Below are 22,451 nucleotides of genomic sequence, written 5' to 3'. Positions count from 1 at the left end.
ACGAGAGCTCAGCTGCACCTCAGCCATGGACGTCAGTGAGATTCACTGGATTTCACCGGACAGCTGTCTGTGTCACTCCTGATGTGCAAAACTATTTGGGAAATGCCAAATCAAAGAGCTAACAGATGTTGTCTTATTTGGGGAAGAGGAACTGAATGCAAGTTTAATAATACAAGATTCACATCTGAATTTTTCTCTTTCACCAATATTTTGTTAATTGCAGAGTGTCAGAATCTGAAACACTTTTACTGCCATGGCTGAAGGTCCAAACAGGGGAGATGAGCCAACATCTCCATTGAAAATGGACACAGGTATGTTCAGAAGAAAAACACAATTTATGTCCTGAACAAGAATCGAGTCCTCGGTCAGGAACATGTCGGTTACAATGCAGGAAGTAGTACAACAGAGGCTGGGTCACAAGTGGAAGGAGCACTTGAGGATTGGAACTGCTTAATAATGGTACTGGGTAGTGCAAGGTATATAAAGAGTAGCTCAGAGGAGATAATTCCTAAAACGTAGGAGGAAGCATGCCTGTTCGAGTGGGGATGAGATGAGGCAGGTGTGAGAGAGAAATAGAGGGGTGATACTGGTGGGCAACTCTATAATTAGGCGAATAGAAAGGATCATTTGCACGCTTGAACTGAGATGAAAAGTAAATCTGCTCTTTATATCAGAGGGAATAATATGATGGGACAATTGAATCTATCTCTAGGAATAAAAGTAGGTCATGATGTAGCGAAAGACTGGAACCATTTACATGGATTGAAATATTTTTTGTAGATGTACGATTAAAACTGAAGCTGAGGACTAAGGATCAGCTCTCAAGGTTCTGCTGCCTAATTGTTTTTACTGGGCAAGTTAATGAGCTGAGTACGAGGTAAATAAATGTGAGCCAGCAGGGAGGAAATCATTCGAGTTTTTGGTGCATAAGAGTGAGGTCTGCGGAAAAGAAAAGGAGATCTGAACCACCCATTTTAGTGAAAAAGGTGAACGAAGAAGTGGATTAGATGAAGAGGCAAAATTGTAAATAAAAAGTAAACTTGGAGTAGGATGAAACATGGACTATGATTTGAAGTAGTGAGAGATAAAACAAACTCATTAAACAAAAATAAACAAGGGGAAGTTATAACATTCAGTAAATTGAATTAGAGTTGAGTGGTAAGGCCATTGGTAAGGCCACACTTGGAATACTGTGTGCAATTCTGGTCACCCTATTATAGAAATGGTATTATTAAACTAGAAAGAGTGCAGAAACGATTTACTCGGATGCTACCGGGACATGATGGATTGAGTTATAAGGAGAGGCTGGATAGACTGGGACATTTTTCTCTGGAGCGTAGGAGGCTGAGGGGTGATCTTATAGGGGTCTATAAAATAATGAGGGGCACAGATCAGCTAGATAGTCAATATATTTTCCCAAATGTAGGGGAGTCTAAAACTAGAGGGCATAGGTTTAAGGTGAGAGGGGAGAGATACAAAAGTGTCCAGAGGGGCACTTTTTTCACACAGAGGGTGGTGAGTGTCTGGAACAAGCTGCCAGCGGTAGTAGTAGAAGCGGGTACAATTTTGACTTTTTAAAAGCACTTAGATACTTACATGGGTACGATGGGTATAGAGGGATATGGGCCAAATGCGGGCAATTGGGATTAGTTTAGGGGTTTAAAAAAGAAAGGGCGGCATTGACATGTTGGGCTGAAGGGCCTCTTTCCATGCTGTAAACCTCTATGACTCTATGAGCGCTGTGTGTGTAGGACACACCAGTGATCACAAGTAGAAGTTATTGTTTTAATGTAGCGAGTCCTGTTGATTTGGAATGCAATCCCTGAAAAGACGAGGCAAGTAGATTCAATAGTTGTATTCATCAAGGAATTGGACAGATATTTAAAGCAGGAAAACAAGGGAAAGTATGGTGATCATGCTGGAAACTGACCGGATAGGTCTTCCAAAGAGCCAGATTAGACACAGTGGGCTGAATAGGAACATAGGATATAGAAGCAAAAGTAGTCAATTCAGCACTTCGATCCTGCTCTTCCATTCTATATGAATATGGTTGTTCTCCGTCTCATCCTAACTCCACTTCCCTCTCTTTTCCCCATACCCCTTTATCCCACTTTTGTTCAAGTATTTATTTATCTCTTGTTGAATACATTGATTGATTCTCCTCCATCCACTCCACTCTGGGACAGTGAGTTCCATAGATTGACAACCCCCTGCGAGAAGTACCAATTCCTTATCTCTGTCCTGAAGCTGATCATAGATAGCAGAATATTAAGGACTGATTCTTAGTTCTCAGCTCCAGTTTTAATCTTCCATCTACAAACATATTTCAAGCCATGTTAGACATGGCTACATCATGACCTACTTTTATTCTTGGAGGTGGATTCAATTGTCCCATCATATTATTCCCTCTGGTATTAGGAGCAAATTTACTATTCATCTTAGCTCAAGCGTGCAAATGATCCTTTCTATTCACGTAATTATTCCACTTTACTCTAGAATTATGACTCTTGTCCTTGGCTGTTCTGGAAGGGGGTACATTTGGTTAACATTTACTTCATCAATCCGGTTGGGTATTTTATATACATCATTCAAATCCCCCCTCATTCTTCTGTACTCCAGCGAGTACAAGCCCAAAATGGCTCCCCATGCGACAGCCACTTCAAACCTGGAATCAATTTAGTGAACCTCTTCTGAACGGCTTCCAGTGCCAGCACATCATTCCTCAAAGAAGTTGACCACAACTGAACAAAATACTCCAAATGTGACCTCATTAATGCTTTAAACAATTGTAACAGCATTTCTCTACTTTTATACACTCTATTTTTTTCAGTAAATGCCATGATTCCATATGTCTTCCTGATAACATTCTGCACCTGCACACCCACTTTCTGAGATTCATGCACAAGGACACCCAGATCGCTCTGCTCAGACGGCTTCTCAATCTGTTTCCCATTTAACTAATAATTTTCCCTTTTATCTTTCCAGCCTAAATGGATAACCTCGCATTTATCCACATTAAACTCCATCTGCCAGATTATGGCCCATCCCCCTAGCCTGCCAATATTCATTTGTAAACTTTTTTATCTCCTCATCACAGCCTGCTTTCCCACTTATTTTCATGTCATCAGTAAATTTCGCTATTTGCATTTTGTCCCTGCTTGTAGATGAATTGCAGAATAGATTGACTTTTTGTTACATCGTTCTGTCATAATCTACAAATCAATCTGCAGTGGAAAGAGTGAGACCTGTGCCAAGTCTCTGTCTCTGTCAGCCAGGTCCAGGGGTTGGACATGACTCCGAACCAAATGCTGTTCTTTCTTATCTTTGCCCTCCAGAGAAAAAAATCTTGCAGATTTCCATTTTAATAAAGAATTCCAGGGCAGCAAAAGAGCAAGCACAAAACACTTATAATTAATACGTTTTCATGAGTGAAAGATTCCAGGGTTGTTCACAGGATCATTATCAGGCACAGCCACACACAGAGATTGGGACAGTTGACCAAAATTGATTCCAACAGCAGCTTGGTGTAAGAAGAAATATAATATCCCGCATAGACAGTAGACAATGTGTTATTTTTTTCGTTTCTTTTGTTCACAGATCCAAACTCTTCAGTCACCGAATTCTTGACAAAATGTGATGATTATCAATTATTCCAACTGACGAAATTCTACCGGGACAGACTAGAACAAACAATTGAAGCAGGAGTGGATGGGCTCAGCTCTCTGTTAACATATGAGAGTCACTTCAATGGACAAGAACATCGGGTAGGAGGGACATCGAATGTGTGTCAATTTAGATGTCACTGAATTAGTAGGAATACAGATCTCAGAATCATGGAATGTTGCAGAAGAGCAATTGCAAATATTGTGAACATGCAATAATATGAATAAGTACAAATCCCTTCGTATCTGTATGAAGGAGAGGGGGAATGTTTTGTTATTAACTCCGACGTTGACTGAAAGCAGTGTGAATCCATTTCAGCAGGTGGATAGACCAGGGGAATCAGACAGGAGTTAGAGGGAATGTCATCATTTGAATGAGCTGAAATCACTTAGTGACAATGAATGAAGGCAGGTGGAAGAACTTATCTGTGGGCTAATTTTAAAAAAACATGCCAAGAATACAGAGCAAAAATGTTAAAGTGGTTAGAAGATGAGAAACAAATAGAGAAACTAACCGGGAACAAAGTGTGTAGATTGAAAATCCAATGTTGTGAAGGTTTTCTGTCTCTCAGAGGGGATCAAATCTACCTTCAGTGAAGTTACGATCCAGGTAGTAAACTGTCATGGAGCATTACTCTCTTAGCGAACAGTGCAGGAAATTCGATTCCAGCAGCCTGTATTATCCTGTCATTGTCCATTAATGAACGAGAAGTTATTGGAAATGATGGATCATGCAGGTTGGATAATGGATGGAATTCAGCTGCAAAGTGACCAAGTTGAAGACAAGAAGTTGAAATTTGCGTCTAATCCCCACATTTGAATAGCATCAAGATAGATAAGTCGCCGGGACCAGATGGGATGTACCCAGGTCACTGTGGGAGGCGAGGGAAGAGATTGCAGAGCCTCTGGCGATGATCTTTGCGTCGTCGATGGAGACAGTAGAGGTTCCGGAGGATTGGAGGATTGCGGATGTGGTTCCCCTATTCAAGAAAGGGACTAGGGATAGCCCAGGAAATTACCGACCGGTGAGTCTAACTTCAGTGGTTGGTAAGTTGACGGAGAAGATCCTGAGGGACAGGATTTATGAACATTTAGAGAAGTTTAGTATGCTCAAAAGTAGTCAGCACGGCTTTGTCAAAGGCAAATCGTGCCTTACGAGCCTGGTGGAGTTCTTTGAAAATGTGACTAAACACATTGACGAAGGAAAAGCGGTAGATGTGGTTTACATGGACTTCAGCAAGGCGTTCGATAAGGTCCCCCATGCAAGACTTCTCGAGAAAGTGAGTGGGCATGGGATCCAAGGGGCTGTTGCCTTGTGGAGCCAGAACTGGCTTGCCTGCAGAAGGCAGAGAGTGGTTGTAGATGGGTCTTTTTCTGAATGGAGGTCGGTCACCAGTGGAGTGCCCCAGGGATCTGTTCTGGGACACTTGGTTTTTGTCATTTTCATAAATGACCTGGATGAGGAGGTGGAGGGATGGGTTGGTAAGTTTGCCGACGACACGAAGGTTGGTGGTGTTGTGGATAGTTTGGAGGGATGTCAGAAGCTGCAGCGTGACATAGATAGGATGCAAGACTGTGCGGAGAAGTGGCAGATGGACTTCAACCCGGATAAATGTGTAGTGGTCCATTTTGGCAGGTCAAATGAAGGAGTATAATATCAAGGGTAAGACTCTTAGCAGTGTCGAGGATCAAAAGGACCTTGGGGACCTGGTCCAAATGACTCTTAAATCGGCCTCGCAGGTAGAGGAGGTGGTTAAGAAGGCGTATGGTGTGCTGGCCTTCATCAATCGAGGGATCGAGTTTAGGAGTCGGGAGATAATGATGCAGCTTTATAAGACCCTCGTCAGACCCCACTTGGAGTACTGTGCTCCGTTCTGGTCGCCTCATTACAGGAGGGATGTGGAAATTATTGAAAGGGTGCAGAGAAGATTTACAAGGATGTTGCCTGGATTGGTTGGCATGCCTTATGAGGATAGGTTGAGGGAGCTCGATCTTTTCTCCTTGGAAAGACGAAGGATGAGAGGTGACCTGATAGAGGTGTACAAGATGTTGAGAGGTATAGATCAGGTGGATTCTCGCAGGCCTTTTCCCAGGGCTGAAAGTGTTGCTATGAGAGGACATAGGTTTAAGATGCTGGGGAGTAGGTACAGAGGAGATGTCAGGGGTAAGTTTTTCACTCAGAGGGTGGTGGGTGAGTGGAATCGGCTGCCGTCAGTGGTGGTGGAGGCAAACTCGATAGGGTCTTTTAAGAGATTTCTGGATGAGTACATGGAACTTAATAGGATTGAGGGTTATAGGTAAGCCTATATATAAGCCTAGGTAGGTAGGGACATGACCGGCGCAAGATGTGGGCTGAAGGGCCTGTTTGTGCTGTATTTTTTCTATGTTCTATTCTGTTCTGCATGTTCCTCTTATTATCTTTCATGTGGAAGAATCGGAATATTAAGCTAATTTACCTTCTAAATGTTTGCCAATTAATTTCTCGGATTTGGTTCGGGAGTGACACGTTGTTACTTGCTGTTTTCCGACTAGTCTGCAGTAGAAATGATAGCCGGGCTGAACACGTTCACTGACGTTAAATTCGTCATGAAATATATTCTGAGTAGAAGTCATGATAACGTGTTGTTTGGAGGAGAATTTGTCGGCAATGATGATCCCATGATTCTGCTGCCTCATTACCTTCCAGCTGGCAGAGGTCACAGGTTTTGTTAGCTGCTGTCCAAGGATGTCGGTGACTTTCTGCAGTGCATCTTGCAGGTGGTGTAAACAGCTGCCACTGTGCACCAGTTGTAACGAAAGTGAACTTCTAAGATGGTGGATGGTGTGCTGGCTTTTTCATTCTGGATGGTTCTGGGATTGTTCTATTTTGTTGGAGCTACACTTATCCAGGCAAATGGAAGTTTTCCATCAGCGGGTGGAGTTTCATTCCGTCTGATTTAATATATTGTTGTTTTTTTAAGGAAGTAAATTGGAAAATCCCTTAAACATATGCTTCTGTTTATTTTGTCCATTCTTTTGTTCCAAAATGTGTGTCAGGTTTTAGAGTGAATTGCATATTGTAATCGACATTTCCGGATTCAGACTTTTGAATGTTAATAAATGATTCTTCAGCCCAACTGAGCAAGAAGACAAATGGTTGCTTGCCCAATTTAATGGATGTTTGTTGAGGCAGTCACAATTTTGTTGAGCGTCGACTGCGAGAAATATATGCTTTTAGAAGCCAAAGTCAATGACAAAGTAAAATCAGTGACACAGGATGATTTATTTTCTCTCACGATTTAGAATATATCCTTTTTAACGATCTTTTCTTTATGTAGTTTGAAATGATCTGTTAAATATTACGATGCCAGAAGCAACCACACTCCATTCCCAGCAAGGATATTATCTCAACACAATTTAAATTAATCTAATTTCCATCTACTCTCCGAGACTGAGAGTGACTTTATACAACCTCAAAACTCTATTTACTCTCGAGTTCAGATTTCAATCTCACATCCACACCGTCACCATGTAACATAAATCCGATTTTATCACGTTCTCGTCTCCGCTCTGATTTCAGCTCTGATATCATCCGCCGCGGCTCTGTCACCTTTTGATACAATTACTTAAATGCTTCCGGGCCAATCGCCTTCCTCCACTCTGTCAACTTCCAACTCATTCAATATTCCAAATTTGTCTCCCATCCACCACTCATACTTGTCCTAGAGCTTCCCTATCTCTGTAACCGCTTCTAGCCCTGCAACAATCCTACGTTTTGTAATCATAGTTTTGTCTTACTCTGGTTCCCCACACCTAATCATCCCTCCCCCTCCCCCCAACGCCTTATCTTCTCAGTGGGCGTTGTTGTTGGATTAGACTAGGTAATGGTGTCGCTGGACATTGTTGTGTTGGAGCTGGTAATTGTTGAGCAATTTTAAGTGGCATACAAAGATTTCACCATGCTCAGCTCTTTCTGTATGGCATTGAAGATAGTCGAGTCTAGGGCACTACCCTGTACACTTCCTGCAGATACATCCTAAAATTATTATGAGTGGCCATCAACAATCTCAACAATCTATTTCTTTCCCGTTTTGACTCAAACGACACATGGGAATATTACATTAACCTCATTAGTATCACTTATACAAGAGCTCCTTTGTGCTCTGTTTGGCCTAGAGGTCACCCCAGAATGCAGTTGATTCTCAAGTACACACTGAAAAGATTTAGCAAGCCACTCAGTTCGAGGGCAGCAGAGACAGGCAACGATTGATATCCTTGCCAATGCCACCCACGTTGCACCAAAGACGACAAAAACCGATGGATAACAATGGAAAGAGGAAAGGAATCACATATTTGAACCCATTACAACTTTTAGTTGTTCACTGTAGTCCTAAAACTGCATTTATGATTTCGAACTGTCTTTAACCCTGTCAGAGACATCATTTGTGTACATCCATCCCCGCTATGTCCTTTTCTTATCCTGTGCATATAACCTGCTGCATTTGGCGCAGTTTCTATTTCTATGAAAGGTCATTGACCTGAAATGTTAACTTCCTTCCTTCTATCAATACTTTTGCCATTCTGATAACCCATTTCCAACAATTCCATGTTTAAATGTCTAAATTCGACTATAATTTCAGCCGATGTATTTGATCTTCACAGTGTTCAATGTTCCGAATGAATGAGTGTTTGCCCAATTAATTGCATTCCATCTGAGTTAACATCACTGAACATATCAAAGAACAAAGAACAATACAGCACAAGAACAGGCCCTTCGGCCCTCCAAGCCCACACCGCTCCCTGGTCCAAACTAGACCATTCTTTTGTATCCCTCCATTCCCACTCCCTTCATGTGGCTATCTAGATAAGTCTTAAACGTTCCCAGTGTGTCAGCCTCCACCACCTTGCCCGGCAGTGCATTCCAGGCCCCCACCACCCTCTGCGTAAAATACGTCCTTCTGATATCCGTGTTAAACCTCCCCCCCCCCCCTAACCTTGAACCTATGACCCCTCGTGAACGTCACCACCGACCTGGGAAAAAGCCTTTCCATCTCGGTGTTTGGCTTTCACTCTGCTCCTCAATGTATTCATTATCATTCTCTACAGAAAGTCACTGAGCTCGTGGAGAAGGGAAATCGGGCAGACAGTTCCAAACTTCTCTTAAATCTGGTGATGGAGAAAGGATCTCGTGCTCGGAGAGTGATGTGGGAATCCTTTGTGAAAGTGCGCCATGGGGTCCCAAAGCTGGAGAAACTATTGAAAGAAATGCAAGAATTTGGTATGGGAAAGTGTCACATTGAACTCCGACCTCAATTCAAACACTGCAGATTTTACTATAATATTACACAGATCTGATTTCCTAAAATTTAAATGATTTAAACAGGTTATCAGCCATTTGAATACATAAATCTCGCTCGACGTTTATCCGAAGTACCCTGTCTTCTGAAAGGTAAGTAAGAAAATGTCAATTACAAATAATATTTATATAGCACCTTTAATGTAGAAAATGCCCAAGGTCAATTCATTTAATTGCTATCAAACAAATGTGATGTGGCCACATGTAAGGAGTCATTAGGATAGATGATCAAAATGTTGGTCAAGAAGTTTGATCTTCAGGAGAGTCATAAAGGAGAGAAGAGCATTAGAAAAGCTACAACTGGCCTGGCAACACTGGTGCACACAGTAAGCGTTTTAACAACACCAGGTTAAAGTCCAACAGGTTTATTTGGTAGCAAATACCATTAGCTTTCGGAGCGCTGCTCCTTCATCAGATGGAGTGGAAATGTGCTCTCAAACAGGGCACAGAGACACAAAATCAAGTTACAGAATACTGATTACCGGCATCTCCACATCAACACTGGTGTAGCCATTAGTATTGAGGAAGTGCAAACACTGTAATTAGCACAGTTCCTAGGTCTCAGGGGGATGTGCGGCTGGAGGAGTTTATAGGTACGGAGGAGAAAGGTCATGGACTGAATTGAAACATGAATGAAAATTAGTCACTGGGAATCAATGTAGGGCTGCAAGCAGATGAAGTGGACATAGTTTGTGTTAGGCAATGAAAAATACTGGTTCGGATTGCTTCTATTTTATGGAGAATGGAAGATGGAACATAGCCAGGAATGGCTTCTGAGATTCAAGATATAGAAATGGTATGCATGGGGGTTCAGCAGTAGAAGAACTGAGATAGGTATAGATTTGGGTAATGTTAAGGAGTAGAAACCATGGTGTTAATGGTGGAATAAATTCGTATCCGGAAACATATCTTTGCCAGGTCAATTCTGAAAATGAAATTTCGATTGTACCTCTTTGCTTAAAACTAAACTCAAATCTGGGAAAATAACAATGGATGTTTTTTTGATTCATCAACATTTCCCAACTGTTGAGATTAAAGCAATAGTGCAGAATTTACGACATATCCTGTAATTATGTAGATATTGCATTACATCTCTCCATATGATGTTGGTAATTGCATCTTGTGAAATCACATACACCCGTCACAGGATCCTCGCACACTAACTATGCAGTCAGTGGCATAATGGTAATGTGATTGGAATAGTAATCCAGAGACCCTGGGTAATGTTCTGGATGGTGAGGTATGGAACTAAAAGTCCAAAGCTGATGTATGATTGTCAATTTGCTGAAGATACAAAAAAGGTAGGTAGAAAATTAGGTCATGAAAGGGCATAAAAAGTCTGCAAAGTGACAAAGATAGGTTAAATGAGTGGACAGAATATTGGCAGATGGAGTATAAAGCGAGAAACTTTGCATTTTTGCAGGAAGAAGAGGAAAAAAAGCACGTCATTGAAATGGTGATGGTTGCAGAAATCTGAGATACATAAGGATCGGGGTGTCCTGGTACATAAATCAGATTAAGTTAATATGGTCCAGCAAGCGATTAAAAAGACTAATAGAATATTGCCATTTATCGCAACAGGAAATAAATATAACGCTAGCAATGTTTACTACAGTTGCACGGGGTGTTATTGAGGCCACATCTGAAATGGTGGAAAAGCTTAGGACTTATTTTAGAAATGATCAAAATGCATCAGAAGCAGTTCGGAGAATGACCCTTGGGTTGATTATGGTCGGCGGAAGTGGAGGTTATCTGACGATGAAATGTTAGACAGTCTGGTCTTAATCTTATTTTAACCCTTTTTATTTAAAAAAACAGCTCAATTTCTTTAAAAAATTATTTTTGTATCATTGAAGATGTTCAGCAAAAACACAAGGAGACACTCCGGGTGCAAACTGAAACACTGAGAGTGAACACTATCCTAATAAAGGAGAAGGTTAAGATTTTCCAGCTGGTTGATCGATATGCTGAGCTGACGATAATTTCTACTGTTCGAAATCGGACACTTGTCCAACATGAACTGCTGGCAAGAGGCCGAGACCATGAGGAGTGGAGAGAGAAACATTTGCGTAAAGAACTGGAAAAAATCCGAACAGATCAATTGTTTCAGAGCAGCTTTTCCCAGAGAAAATCCAAATCTGGGAGTTCAGCATTAGTGAGTGGAGTCCCCGGGATTGGAAAATCAACAATGGTACAAAAGATTGTTTATGACTGGGCCACTGGGAAAATATACCAACACTTCCAATTTGTTTTCAGTTTTAAATTCCGAGATTTGAACACTGTTAACTGCAGAATCAACTTGTCCAATCTGATATTGTTTTTCTATCCTTACTTTGGCAATGTTCTGGGAGATCTCTGGAAGAACCCAGAGGGATTACTGTTTATATTTGATGGTTTGGATGAATTCAAGGACAAGATAGATTTTTCTGATAATGAGAGAATTGCGGAACCCCAATCCATGTGCACAGACCCAGAATGCAGGTGTAAGGTGTCTGCTATTGTGCTCAATTTAATACAGCACAAGCTGCTCCCAGGATGTTCAGTGCTAGTGACCAGCCGTCCCACTGCATTACATTTATTGGAAAAGGCTGAGATCAGTCTCTGGGCCGAAATCCTGGGATTTGTTGCTGATGAACGAAAGGAATATTTCAACAAGTTTTTTGAAGATCAAGCGGTGGCAGCAGCTGTTTTGAAATACGTGGAGGAGAACGAGATTCTGTACACCATGTGCTACAACCCTTCCTACTGCTGGATCCTCGGTCTGTCACTGGGCCCTTTCTTTACAAAAAAAGACAGGGAAAAACAGCAAGTTCCCAAGACCATCACTCAACTATATTCCTACTATATTTACAACATTTTGAAAAATCATGCCCGAGACATTGAAAATCCCCGTGATGTGTTACTGAAGATGGGTGAGATGGCCTTCACAGGAGTCTCTGAGAACAACATTGTTTTTAGAAATGGAGACTTGATCAAATACAATCTGCATCCTTCCCAGTTCCTGTCTGGGTTCCTGATGGAACTTTTGGAGAGAGATGATTCTGTCCAGAGTGTGGTTTACACATTCCCACATCTCACCATCCAAGAGTTTGTAGCTGCACTCGCACAATTCCTGCTTAAAGATCCTGGGGACATCCTGAAACTTCTCAGTGAAGCCGACAGCAAGGAAGATGGGCGGCTTGATTTATTTCTCCGTTTTGTTGCCGGCCTCTCCTCCCCACAGTCAGCTCGACCCCTGGAGGAGTTTCTGGGTCCATTTCATCATCAAGCAACCTGCCGTGTTATTGACTGGGTGAAGGAGAAGGTTAAAGAACAAATTGGAAAGATGGCGAGTGAACCAGGCAAAAGGATCCTCCTGAACACCTTGCATTACCTGTTTGAGTCTCAGAATCGAGCACTGGCTCGCATTACAGTGGGATCTGTGGAAACACTTCCATTTAGTGGATTGCGGCTGACTCCCATTGACTGTGCAGTTCTCTCTCAGACCATTGGACTATGTGATACATTGAAGGAACTCAATCTGGAGAGCTGCTACATCCGATGTGAAGGACTCCAACAGCTGGGTTCCATCTTGCATAAATGTCAGGATTTGAGGTAACTGTTTATTTGCCTCTAATCTATTGGAAAATATGTTTAACGATCACAGACTGCGTTGTTGATCCATAATCCAGAGACAGAGTTGAACAAGTGGGAAGTAGATTCTGAACAAATATGTCAATTATTAGGAGGATTTGCCACGAATTTCTAACAATTGGTGTGTAAGCAATGTATCTTATAAAATAAGCAGGAATTTTATTCTCTTTACTAGGATAGTTAATAAGGTGCAAGGAGTCAGATAATTTCATGAACAGTTGCTCTCATCTCCAAGTTTACCCAGTGTGGAGGATCCTCCTTATTGCTACTTCCTTGTAGGTAAAATAACTGCAACCATTCTTATATTAGAGCGACCCCACGCCCACACATCGCACCACCAATCCCAAAGTGTAGTTATCATAGTATGCTTACCGCTCAGGGTGTGGGCGTTTAACATTTCATGTCTCTTCCTCTTTCTGCAAAAACAGTTTAGCTATGTTCTGTCCCCTATACTTTCCCCAGTACCAGTATTTAATTTTCATTCAGACAAGTATTCAGTTTACTTTTTGAAAAGCGGCATTGATTCTGCCTCCACGAAAATTTCAGGCAATACAATTTACAATCTAATTACTTTCCAGTTAAAAAAATAAGAATGTCATTCCTCATTTCACCATTGCATTGTTCACTTTAATCAGTTTTTTCTGGTCCGCAATTCTTCCACCAATAGGTAGAGTTTTTCTCTATCTACTTTGTCCTAACCTCACATGATATGTAACACTTCTAACTCAGGTATCCATGATTGAAGACTATCATCAATGTTCCTAAATGTTATCTGCATCCTCTCCAATGCCTCCACAACCTCTCTAAAGTGTTCTTCCCAATAATGGTACATTAAGTAACATTTCGATATTATTTATATTAAATTTCATTTGCAATTTGTCCACCCCTGTCACCGCCTGTTTGTCACTTCTTGAAGTCAATCACCTCGCTCCACACATTTCAGCCAATTGTGCAATCAGCAACTCTAAAGAATTAATAAGATCAATAAAAAAAACACTGTTAACATCAACTTCCCGAGTACTCCACGTTATAACTTCCTGCAGTGATATCAGAAAGCGTCACATACCTGCTAACCGAGCAATACACTTAACCAAGGTAGTTAAAACACAATTTGGCTTCAACAAAAGTTGCTGTCTTCCTTAATAAGTCACTGTCTCTGCAGGTTGCTGTTGCCTTTGAACTGCGTTAATGTTTTTATAATGTTACTGCTAACGAGGTTAATCTCATTGACCAATTTGAGCACTGTCTTTTAAAAAAGCTTGTGAAATTCTCCAGTCACATACAGCACTGGTAAAGAGAAAAAGGGAGGCTTATGCAAAACATCGAGGGTTGTAATCAATCGAAGCCTGAAATGATTTTAAAATGGGAAAGAGGGAATCCAAAAAGGAAATTGGGAGAGCTAAAAGGGGATATGACAGGATATTGGCACTTAGAATAAATGAACATCCTCAGTTGTTCTACAAGTTTATTAAGGGTAATAGGATAACTCCGAAAACAATAGGGCCCTTTCAGCACCACAGTGATATTTTGTGTGTGGAGCCAGAGGACGTAGGTAGGGTTATAAATGAACAAAATTTGTTGGTATTGATTAATGAGAGAGCCAACGCAGGTATAGAGATCAGAGAGAAGGACTGTAATACAATTAGAGAAATTGATAGAGAATGCAGATTCTGAGTGGAGTGGCAGGCTTAAACGTAGATAAATCTCTATTGCGAGATGCAATGTGTCCCAGGCTGTTGATGGAGAGAAGGGAAGAAATAGCAGGGACGCTGGAAATAGTTTTCAATTTCTCTCTGGCCACAAGAGCGGTGCCAGAGGAATGGAGGACAGCCAATGTGGCACCATTATTCAAGAAGGGAGGAAGGGATAAACCTGGAAACTACAGGCAAGTCAGTCTAACCTCAATGATGGGGAAGCAATTGGAAGCAATTCTGAGAAACAGTTTTGATCTACATGTTGATGGGCAGAGACTAATCAAAAAGTCACCACAATTTGGCTAAGTAGAGTTTACGTCTGAGCAACTTGGTTGATTTTTTTGAATGGATGACCAGGTATGTAGGTAAGAATAATGCATTTGAACTTCAGCTAGGCTTTTGACAAGGTCCCACAAGTGAGACTGATAGCGAAGGTCAGGACCCATGGGATCAAATAAACTTTGGAAATTGGATCCGGAATTGGCTTAGTGGCAGGAAGCAGAGGATGATGGCTGAGGGTTTTTTTCTCGATCTAGAAGACTGTGATCCCTGTGCGGACACCACCAGACAATGTCGAGGCCCTTGCTGCTTGTGGTTTAAATAAATTGATTGTAGGAGGGTTCACCAGTAAGATTGCAGATGATACTAAAATTGGTGGGGTGGAAATAGTGAGGAGGATAGCCTTAGCTTACAGGAGGATATAGATGAGTTGGCCAGATGGTCTGATCATTGACAAATGGAACAAAATCTTGATAATTGTGAAGTGATTCACATCGGTAGGACCCACAAGACAAGGAAATACATGATGAATGGCAAACCTTGGGAAGCATGAGAGTCCTCAGTGTGCCGATACAGAGGTCCCATCAGATAGCAGAAAAGGTGGAAAAGTGGCAAAGAAGGTACACTGCGGCCCTGTTATAACGCGATGGTTGGGGTCCATAAAATATGGCTTCTTCCCTTTATTAGGCAAGGTGTAGAGTCCAACAGCAGGATGGTTATGCTGTAACAATAGAACACGTTGTTTTGGCCACAGTTGGAGCATTGTGTGCAATTCTGGAATCCACATTATAGGAAAGATGTGATAGTACTGGAAAGGGTACAAATGTTATTTCCCTGGATGTTGGCTGGGCTGGAGGCTTCGGGCCCGATTTTACCATTTTATTCTAAGTGCTGAATCTGGGCATAATGCAGATCCGACTTAGAAATCTGCTTTCAGGTGCCCCCCATATGCACTCAGCCTGAAACAAAATCGCCAGTCCCATTCGCGCTGTGGGCGGGGCTTAGCGCGGCCGGAACAATCGGAGCTCTGAACTGCGCATGCGCAGTTAGAAAAAAAATGAAAAAGCAAGCCCGTGTCAGATCGCTCCCGAGCCGCAGAAAGCGGAGAAAGCGCCCAGGAGCGAAAGGCGGGAGCGATGGTGCATACACTCGTCATTGTCCCCCCATCCACCGCCCCCCCCCACCACTACCCAGATTGATTGCCACCCCTGCCCCCCCCCCACCCCTACCGATCGCCCGCAGAGTGGCAGCGGACCTCCCTGCCCCCAACAGAGATCCATCTGACCCGCGCCCACCCCTGCCAGAGGAACATCTGAGCCGCCTCCTCCTCCCTCCCCACCAGACAATGATCAGCCCTCCCCTCCCCCCCACCACCAGACAACGATCGGCCCTCCCCCCCAAGACAACAATTGGCCCTCCCACCATACCCCCCCCCTCCCTCCACCAGAAATACACCTGACCCACCTCCTCCTCGTCTCCCCCCCCCCCACAACCAGACAACCACCTGGACTCACTCCCCTCCCTCCCCTCCACCCCCCCCCCAACCAGAGAATGATCTGACCCGCCTCCCTCCTCTCGTCCACCACCAATTTGAGTCAGAGAGCCATTGGAAACACTGAACGCACTCTTTAGCTGCTGGAGCGCCCGATTCAGACTTTTATTCAGCAGGTTCATTTTGGTGCAATTCCGGATTGGCGAACGCAGCGGTAAAGGGGGAAATGCTGATAAAGTTGGACGGGCAGTTCATTAATTCAATTTAAATGCATGCAAATGCGTGGATCACGTTAATTGCCTCACACCTGACTGTTGCAAATAGGATTAGAATATTTACATAGTCGGAGAGTCATACAGCAGAGAAAAGTCCCTGCAATCCATCAAGTCTGCACCAACAATGACTACCACTAAAGTCATGATAGTCTCATTTTTCAGCACTTGTCGAATGTCCTTGAATGTCCAGATATTTCAAGTGCTCATCCAAAAATGTTTCAAAGGTTTTAAGGTCTTCGGCCTCCACTACCCTCCCAGGAAGTGCATTACAGATTCCACCACCCTATGAGCTATTTTTTTTTCTCATATTTCCTTTGAATCTTCTGACCCTTGCGCTAAAACTATGCCCCTCGTGATTGGCACCTCAAACAAAGGGAATAGCTGCTTCGTATTCACCCTGTCCATACACCTCATAAAACATTTGCACCTCGTTCATGCCCTTCCTCAGACTTCTCTGCTCTCGAGAAAACATTCCATGCCTGTCTAGTCTTACCTTATGGTTCAAGTACTCCATCCCAGGCAACATCCTGGTGAACTGCCTCTGTACCCCCTCTAGTGCAATCACATCTTTCCTATAGCGGGGGGAGCTGAACTGTACACAGCACCCCAGCTGTGGCCTAACCAGCGTTTTGTACATCTCCAACATTACGGCCTTGCTCTGGTACTCTATTCCAGGACTGATAAAAGCAACTGTCCCTCATGCCTTCTTAAATCATCTATTCTTCTGCTCTGTCACCTTTGGGGATCTGTGAATAAGTACTCCAAGATCCATCTGTTTCCTTTAAGCTTTGTCGTGTCTTGCAATTCATTAAATGCCCCCTTGTCCTGTTACTTCTTCAAAAGTGCATCATCTTGCACTCATCAGGGTTAAATACTATTTGCCACTGCTCTGCCCATCTGACCAACCCCTCTGTATCTTCCTGTAACCTATGAACATCTTCACCCCTAACCACCTTACCAATCTTAGTGTCATCTGCAAATTTGCTTATCATTCCCCCCACATTATCATCCACACTATTACTGTATATAATAAGCAATAAGGGACTCAGCGCTGAACACTGTGGATCGCCACTTGACACCGGCCTTGGTCACTCAAACTGCCTCCTATCACCACAATTTGTGTCCTATTACTGACTCAATTTTGGATCTAACTTGCCATGTTTCAGTGAATTCGATTTCCTTCAAACTTCGATGTATAGAATATCTTCGGATTTTCCCAAATCTGTCAGCAATTCCTTTCTCAAGTCCTTTCTTTTGCTTTTCCAATTGTCACCTTATTTCCCCTCTTGCATTTCCTATATTCGTCCAGGGCCGCATCTAAGTTTCTTCCTTTGGACTTGCTTAAAACTTTTCTCCTCTTCTTATCTCGTCCTGAGTTGTTCCAGACATCCAGAGTTTCCTGAACTTATTGCTCCTACATTCCCCCCTATAGGAAACGTGTTGGACCTGTACTCTCCCCATTTCCTTTTTCAATGCAGCTCACTGCTCCACTATAGACTTTCCCACAAGGAGCTGTTACCAGTCAACTCTGGACAGATCCTGCCTTATTTTAGTATAACTTGCCCTTTTCTCCAATCTGAGGCTGCCTTTTTCAGCCCAGCTTTCTCCTCCTCAACAACAAGCTTGAACCTTACCCCTTACCATGTTTTGGTCACTATTGTTAATATGCCACCCCCCCCCCCCCCCCCCCGCCCTCCTCCGAGATAAAACTAACCGTTTCAATGTCTCCTCATTGAACTCATGCAGATTTCAAATCCCTCCTCTTTCACTGAGTTAGCAGCTCCGTTTTTCTCTGTTAAAAAACTGATATAAAAATACTCATTTAGTAACTCTGCCCTCTGTCTCCATACAGAAATTCCCGTTTTGGTCCATATTCAGCCGAACCCCTCCGTTTAGCACCCTTTCATTTGTGTCTGTCTACAGATGACTTCTGTTTGAACTTTTTGTCACCCAGAAATTTATGTTCATAGTTACCTTATTTACTTCTGAACTTCTATATTCAGCCTGACATCTCCGTACATATTTTTTGTTCTAATTCATATAAATTTCAATTTGTTTCATCGTCCAGAAAGCTATCAATTAGGTGAACCTAGATTCATAGAATCCTACAGTGCAGAAGTCGGCTTTTAGGCCCAAAGAGTCTGCACCGACAACAATCCCACCCAGGCCCTATCCCCATAACCCCATGCATTGACACTAACTGGTCCCCCTGACACTAAGGCGCAGTTTCACATGGTCAATCCACCCAACCCGCACATCTTTGGACTGTGGGAGGAACCCGAAGAACTCCGGGTAAACCCACACAGACACAGGGAGAATGTGCAAACTCCACACAGACAGTAACCCAAACTGGGAATCGAGCCCGGATCCCTGGCATTGTGAGGCAGCAGTGCTAACCGCTAAGCCACCAGTCCATCTCATAGAATGTATCCCTAACATGTCCGAAACATCTTCTCTTTAAATGAGCAAGAGACAGTGATGTTGTTGCCATCAAATTTAAGGGAATGAAGCAGAAACAAGAAACGATGGGATAGAAAGGATAAACAATATTTGGGCTGTCACCTGCCAGTCAGTGAGCTGACCACCCCATGCAGGACATTGATGCCTAATCTTAACTCATTAATGACATTAACATTTAGACATTACAATTCACCCAATGTGTCATTGTGCGGCTGGCAGCCCGCGGCTCTCGATGCTATGCTCATTGATTTAGACTTCGTGCTTGTGACCTAGGCCACAACATTAGCATTTGGCATTTGGGAGGTAAAGGCTTCCATCAAAGTTGAATAAAATTTGACAGTTTGATAGGTAATAACTCCAAATTTCAGACAAAGTTGTCCAATGTTGGGGCCATGTAGAGTCAAAACTCCCTTGGCAATCTGGACGCAGTGAATCTGGAAATGTTCCATATTTTGCGTCATGTGTATGAATCTCTGTCTCAGTGCTGGAAAGGATCATGAAAAAATGTCTCTCAAACTGTCAGGGCAGTTATATCTGAAAGTAATTCAGATCAATTTAATGGGAGATAATGTGAAAACGTTCTCCCAATAAATTCAAATATAGCAACACTTAGGAATGTCAATGGAACAGAATAAACTTATCCCACTTCGTTTATTCTTGAGAGTGGATTTGTCAGCAACCATTAGTACAATTTCAGAATCTAATTCTCCCCAAATATGATCAAGCATATTATAAAATAGGGAAGATAACGTACATTAATTCACCACTTTATAATTCAATTGGGTGAAAACCATCCTATTTCCAAATGATATGGGAAAGGGGCAGTAGAAACAAGACAAGTTTCCCAAACATGAAAGGGCTGTTACTGAACTCCAGGCGGGCAATTCTGATCACGGAATGAGACCAGATTGGGGGAGGCGTAATGTCGTCACACAGAAAACAACTTATTCAGCAAATATATTTAATAAACATAGTGCTGACATTTCACAATTAAATTGAGATTCGGACAGTGAGATTGATGGTCAGTCACAGGGTAATTAAGAAACGAGTTCATTTGGACGGCACGGTGTCACACTGGTTAGCAACGCTGCCTCACAGTGCCAGGGACCCGGGTTTGATTCCCAGCTTGGGTCACTGCCTATGCGGAGTTCACACATTCTCCCCATGTCTGCGTGGGTTTCCCCCAGGTGACTGGTTTCCTCCACAGTGTAAAAATGTGCCCTTTAGGTGGATTGGCTACGCTAATTTTCCCCTTGATGTCAGGGGGACGAGCTAGGGTAAATGTATGGGGTTATGAGGATAGGGCATGGGGGGGGGGGGGAGATTGTGTTCGGTGCAGACTCCATGGACCGAATGATCTCCTTCTGCACTTAAGGGACTCAATATGCCCCTGCACCACCACCCCCCCCCCCCCCACTTTATTTTGTTGTAACTCAGAAAATAATATTGTATCATTTTTACAAAGTTCAACAAAGTCGGCAGCTCACACTTCGTCTGCTTTGTTTAGACTGGGAATGAATAAACTGGGAGATCCGGGTGTGAAACTACTAGCTTCGGCACTGAGGAAAGCTGACTGCCAAATTCTGGAACTGGGGTAGGAATCAAATTGTTTGATAGTTTGTTCTTAATGCCTGGCTGTCTGACATTGTAAAATATGAATTAACATCTCATTGTTCTCATTCATAAGCATTAGATATTTACACTGAATTTTATTTGTTATAAATCTCTTATTGTATTCCCGTTTTCATGGTCCTCTCTGAATGTCAGTCTAAATGAAAACAGTATCACAGGCTCTTCCACTGAGGATCTGGCCCCCGCTCTCTGTGCAAACCAGTCACTGAGGGTTCTGGACCTGAGTAATAATACACTTGGAGATTCCGGGGTGAAAGGATTGTCTGCTGCGCTGAGGGAACTGGATTGTGAGATTGAGGAATTGTCGTAAGTACCAGACAGTGCTTTAAGTACCTCAATGTTTTCAACTGTAAACTTTTTTCTTCAACTTAGCAATACTTTATGACAATGGCAGTAACTTATTATTAGTTTAATCAACGGTGATTTAATCAACACTGTTGGGATTTATCGTCATTTGTCACCCTTTCTCCTTGAACCCCAGGCTTGCTAACGTTGGTCTCACAGATTCTGGCACTCGAGATCTCGCCTGCGCTCTCACTACAAACCGTTCACTGAAAATTCTAAATCTGGGTTATAACACATTGGGAGATTCTGGAGTAAAGTTATTATCTGCGGCTCTGAGCAACCCGGCCTGTGAAATACAAAAGTTGTGGTAATTATCAGACTGATTCAAAATCCGTTTATAGAAATTCAATATCTAACTCAGTACTTTATCATTTGTATCAGTGACAGCGACATTGATAAACACTTTAAGTATTAGGCATACCGCTGTTAACAAAGATTAGCATTGGTGATAATTTCTATCGTCTCTTACATCCTTTTTCTTGGATTCCCAGCTTAACAAAAGTCAATCTCACAGATTCTTGTGCTGATGATCTCGCCTCTGCTCTCAGTATAAATCGGTCACTGATCGTTTTGAACCTGGGTTACAACAAATTGGGAGATACAGGAGTGGAAATGCTGACAAGAGTCCTGAGTAACTCAAATTGTAAAATACAGAAACTGCGGTAATCATCATATCTGAAATCATATCTGTTACAACAAGATGCCTAGATCTGTACAGTTCAGTAATAATTGCATGAGTAACTTGTACCTTCACAATGTCTAATCACGCACAGTTGGCACGAGCACCAACAATGATTTTACTAATCACTGAAGATTTTTATATGCATCAATAATCCCATTGATAACAAACATTGGATGTTAACATAAGTAACAATGTTTTCAGTAAAACATTAAGGATGTTTCGCTTGTCACTCTGCTCCCAGGTTGGATGCTGTAGGCCTCACAGATTCTGGTGCTGAGGATCTCGCCTCCAGTATCAGTACAAACCAATCACTTACAGAACTAAGCCTGAGAGAAAACTCCTTTACAGATCAATCAATCCCTGCCCTCTGCCGCCTCATACTGACTTGCAGGCATCTCGAACGGATCGAGTGAGTACTCGTGTTAATATGCAATAATATAAACATATACGTGAATCAAGTATGCTTGCAGGTTTTTTTTTTACTTTTAGTTATTATTATAGACATTAAACCCAGTCACCCTGTTATTTTCACTGTTCATCAATCTGTGTCTTTCCTGTTTAATCTCTAATCAGGTTGCGGGGAAATCAATTCAGTTCATCTGGAAAGAGGCACCTGGAGTCTGTGCGTGAATCCAGAGGTGGACTGATTGTGAAGCCGTGAACATTTTATTTCACGAACGCAGTTACTCTCGGGACAAGACCATTTGTGTCTGATTTCCTGTCCCTATATTTTAAGTGGCCGCGCCCTAGGTTGAAATCCTATTGGCCGTGTCCCAGTTTCAAACTCGAGCTGAGTGAGCGTCATCTCCCATTGTGACATCCAGTCCAGCAACAGGGACATTTGACTCAGCCGCCCGGCCCCACAGCGTTGCTTCTGCAGGAAATCGGCGTCTGAATGTTCCCCAGTGGGCACTGGGCACATGGATAGACAGGAAATGAGACATGGACAATTATATTCATTT

At 42.6% G+C, this 22,451-nt stretch overlaps 1 protein-coding gene and 1 long non-coding RNA gene across 2 annotated transcripts in view; both read left to right on the top strand.

Annotated features, from left to right (window-relative positions):
• The first annotated feature begins 253 nt into the window (after positions 1-253).
• LOC144505388 (NACHT, LRR and PYD domains-containing protein 3-like) lies at positions 254-22,150 on the top strand. Its single transcript, XM_078231504.1, has 11 exons — positions 254-311; positions 3,598-3,764; positions 8,748-8,919; positions 9,025-9,090; positions 10,854-12,591; positions 20,338-20,424; positions 20,598-20,768; positions 20,944-21,114; positions 21,299-21,469; positions 21,731-21,898; positions 22,063-22,150. The coding sequence occupies exons 1-11, from the start codon at positions 254-256 to the stop codon at positions 22,148-22,150; spliced, it is 3,057 nt and encodes a 1,018-aa protein (XP_078087630.1).
• A 52-nt stretch (positions 22,151-22,202) lies between these two features.
• The window catches only part of LOC144505282 (uncharacterized), a 445,368-nt gene continuing 445,119 nt past the window's right edge, over positions 22,203-22,451 (top strand). The window contains exon 1 of the long non-coding RNA XR_013499801.1: positions 22,203-22,239. This is a non-coding gene — a long non-coding RNA (uncharacterized LOC144505282). The remainder of the gene's footprint in view (positions 22,240-22,451) is intronic.

Source organism: Mustelus asterias, chromosome 16 (assembly GCF_964213995.1).
Source record: "Mustelus asterias chromosome 16, sMusAst1.hap1.1, whole genome shotgun sequence".
Classification (NCBI taxonomy): domain Eukaryota; kingdom Metazoa; phylum Chordata; class Chondrichthyes; order Carcharhiniformes; family Triakidae; genus Mustelus; species Mustelus asterias.
This window is presented reverse-complemented; position numbering and strand designations above follow the sequence as displayed.

Excerpts from the sequence above, each read along its gene's own strand:
- LOC144505388 (XM_078231504.1), top strand. The coding sequence starts at position 254 with ATGGCTGAAGGTCCAAACAGGGGAGATGAGCCAACATCTCCATTGAAA. Across the intron at positions 3,765-8,747 it reads TCAATGGACAAGAACATCGG|AAAGTCACTGAGCTCGTGGA; the intron begins GTAGGAGGGACA and ends CATTCTCTACAG. Across the intron at positions 9,091-10,853 it reads AGTACCCTGTCTTCTGAAAG|ATGTTCAGCAAAAACACAAG; the intron begins GTAAGTAAGAAA and ends GTATCATTGAAG.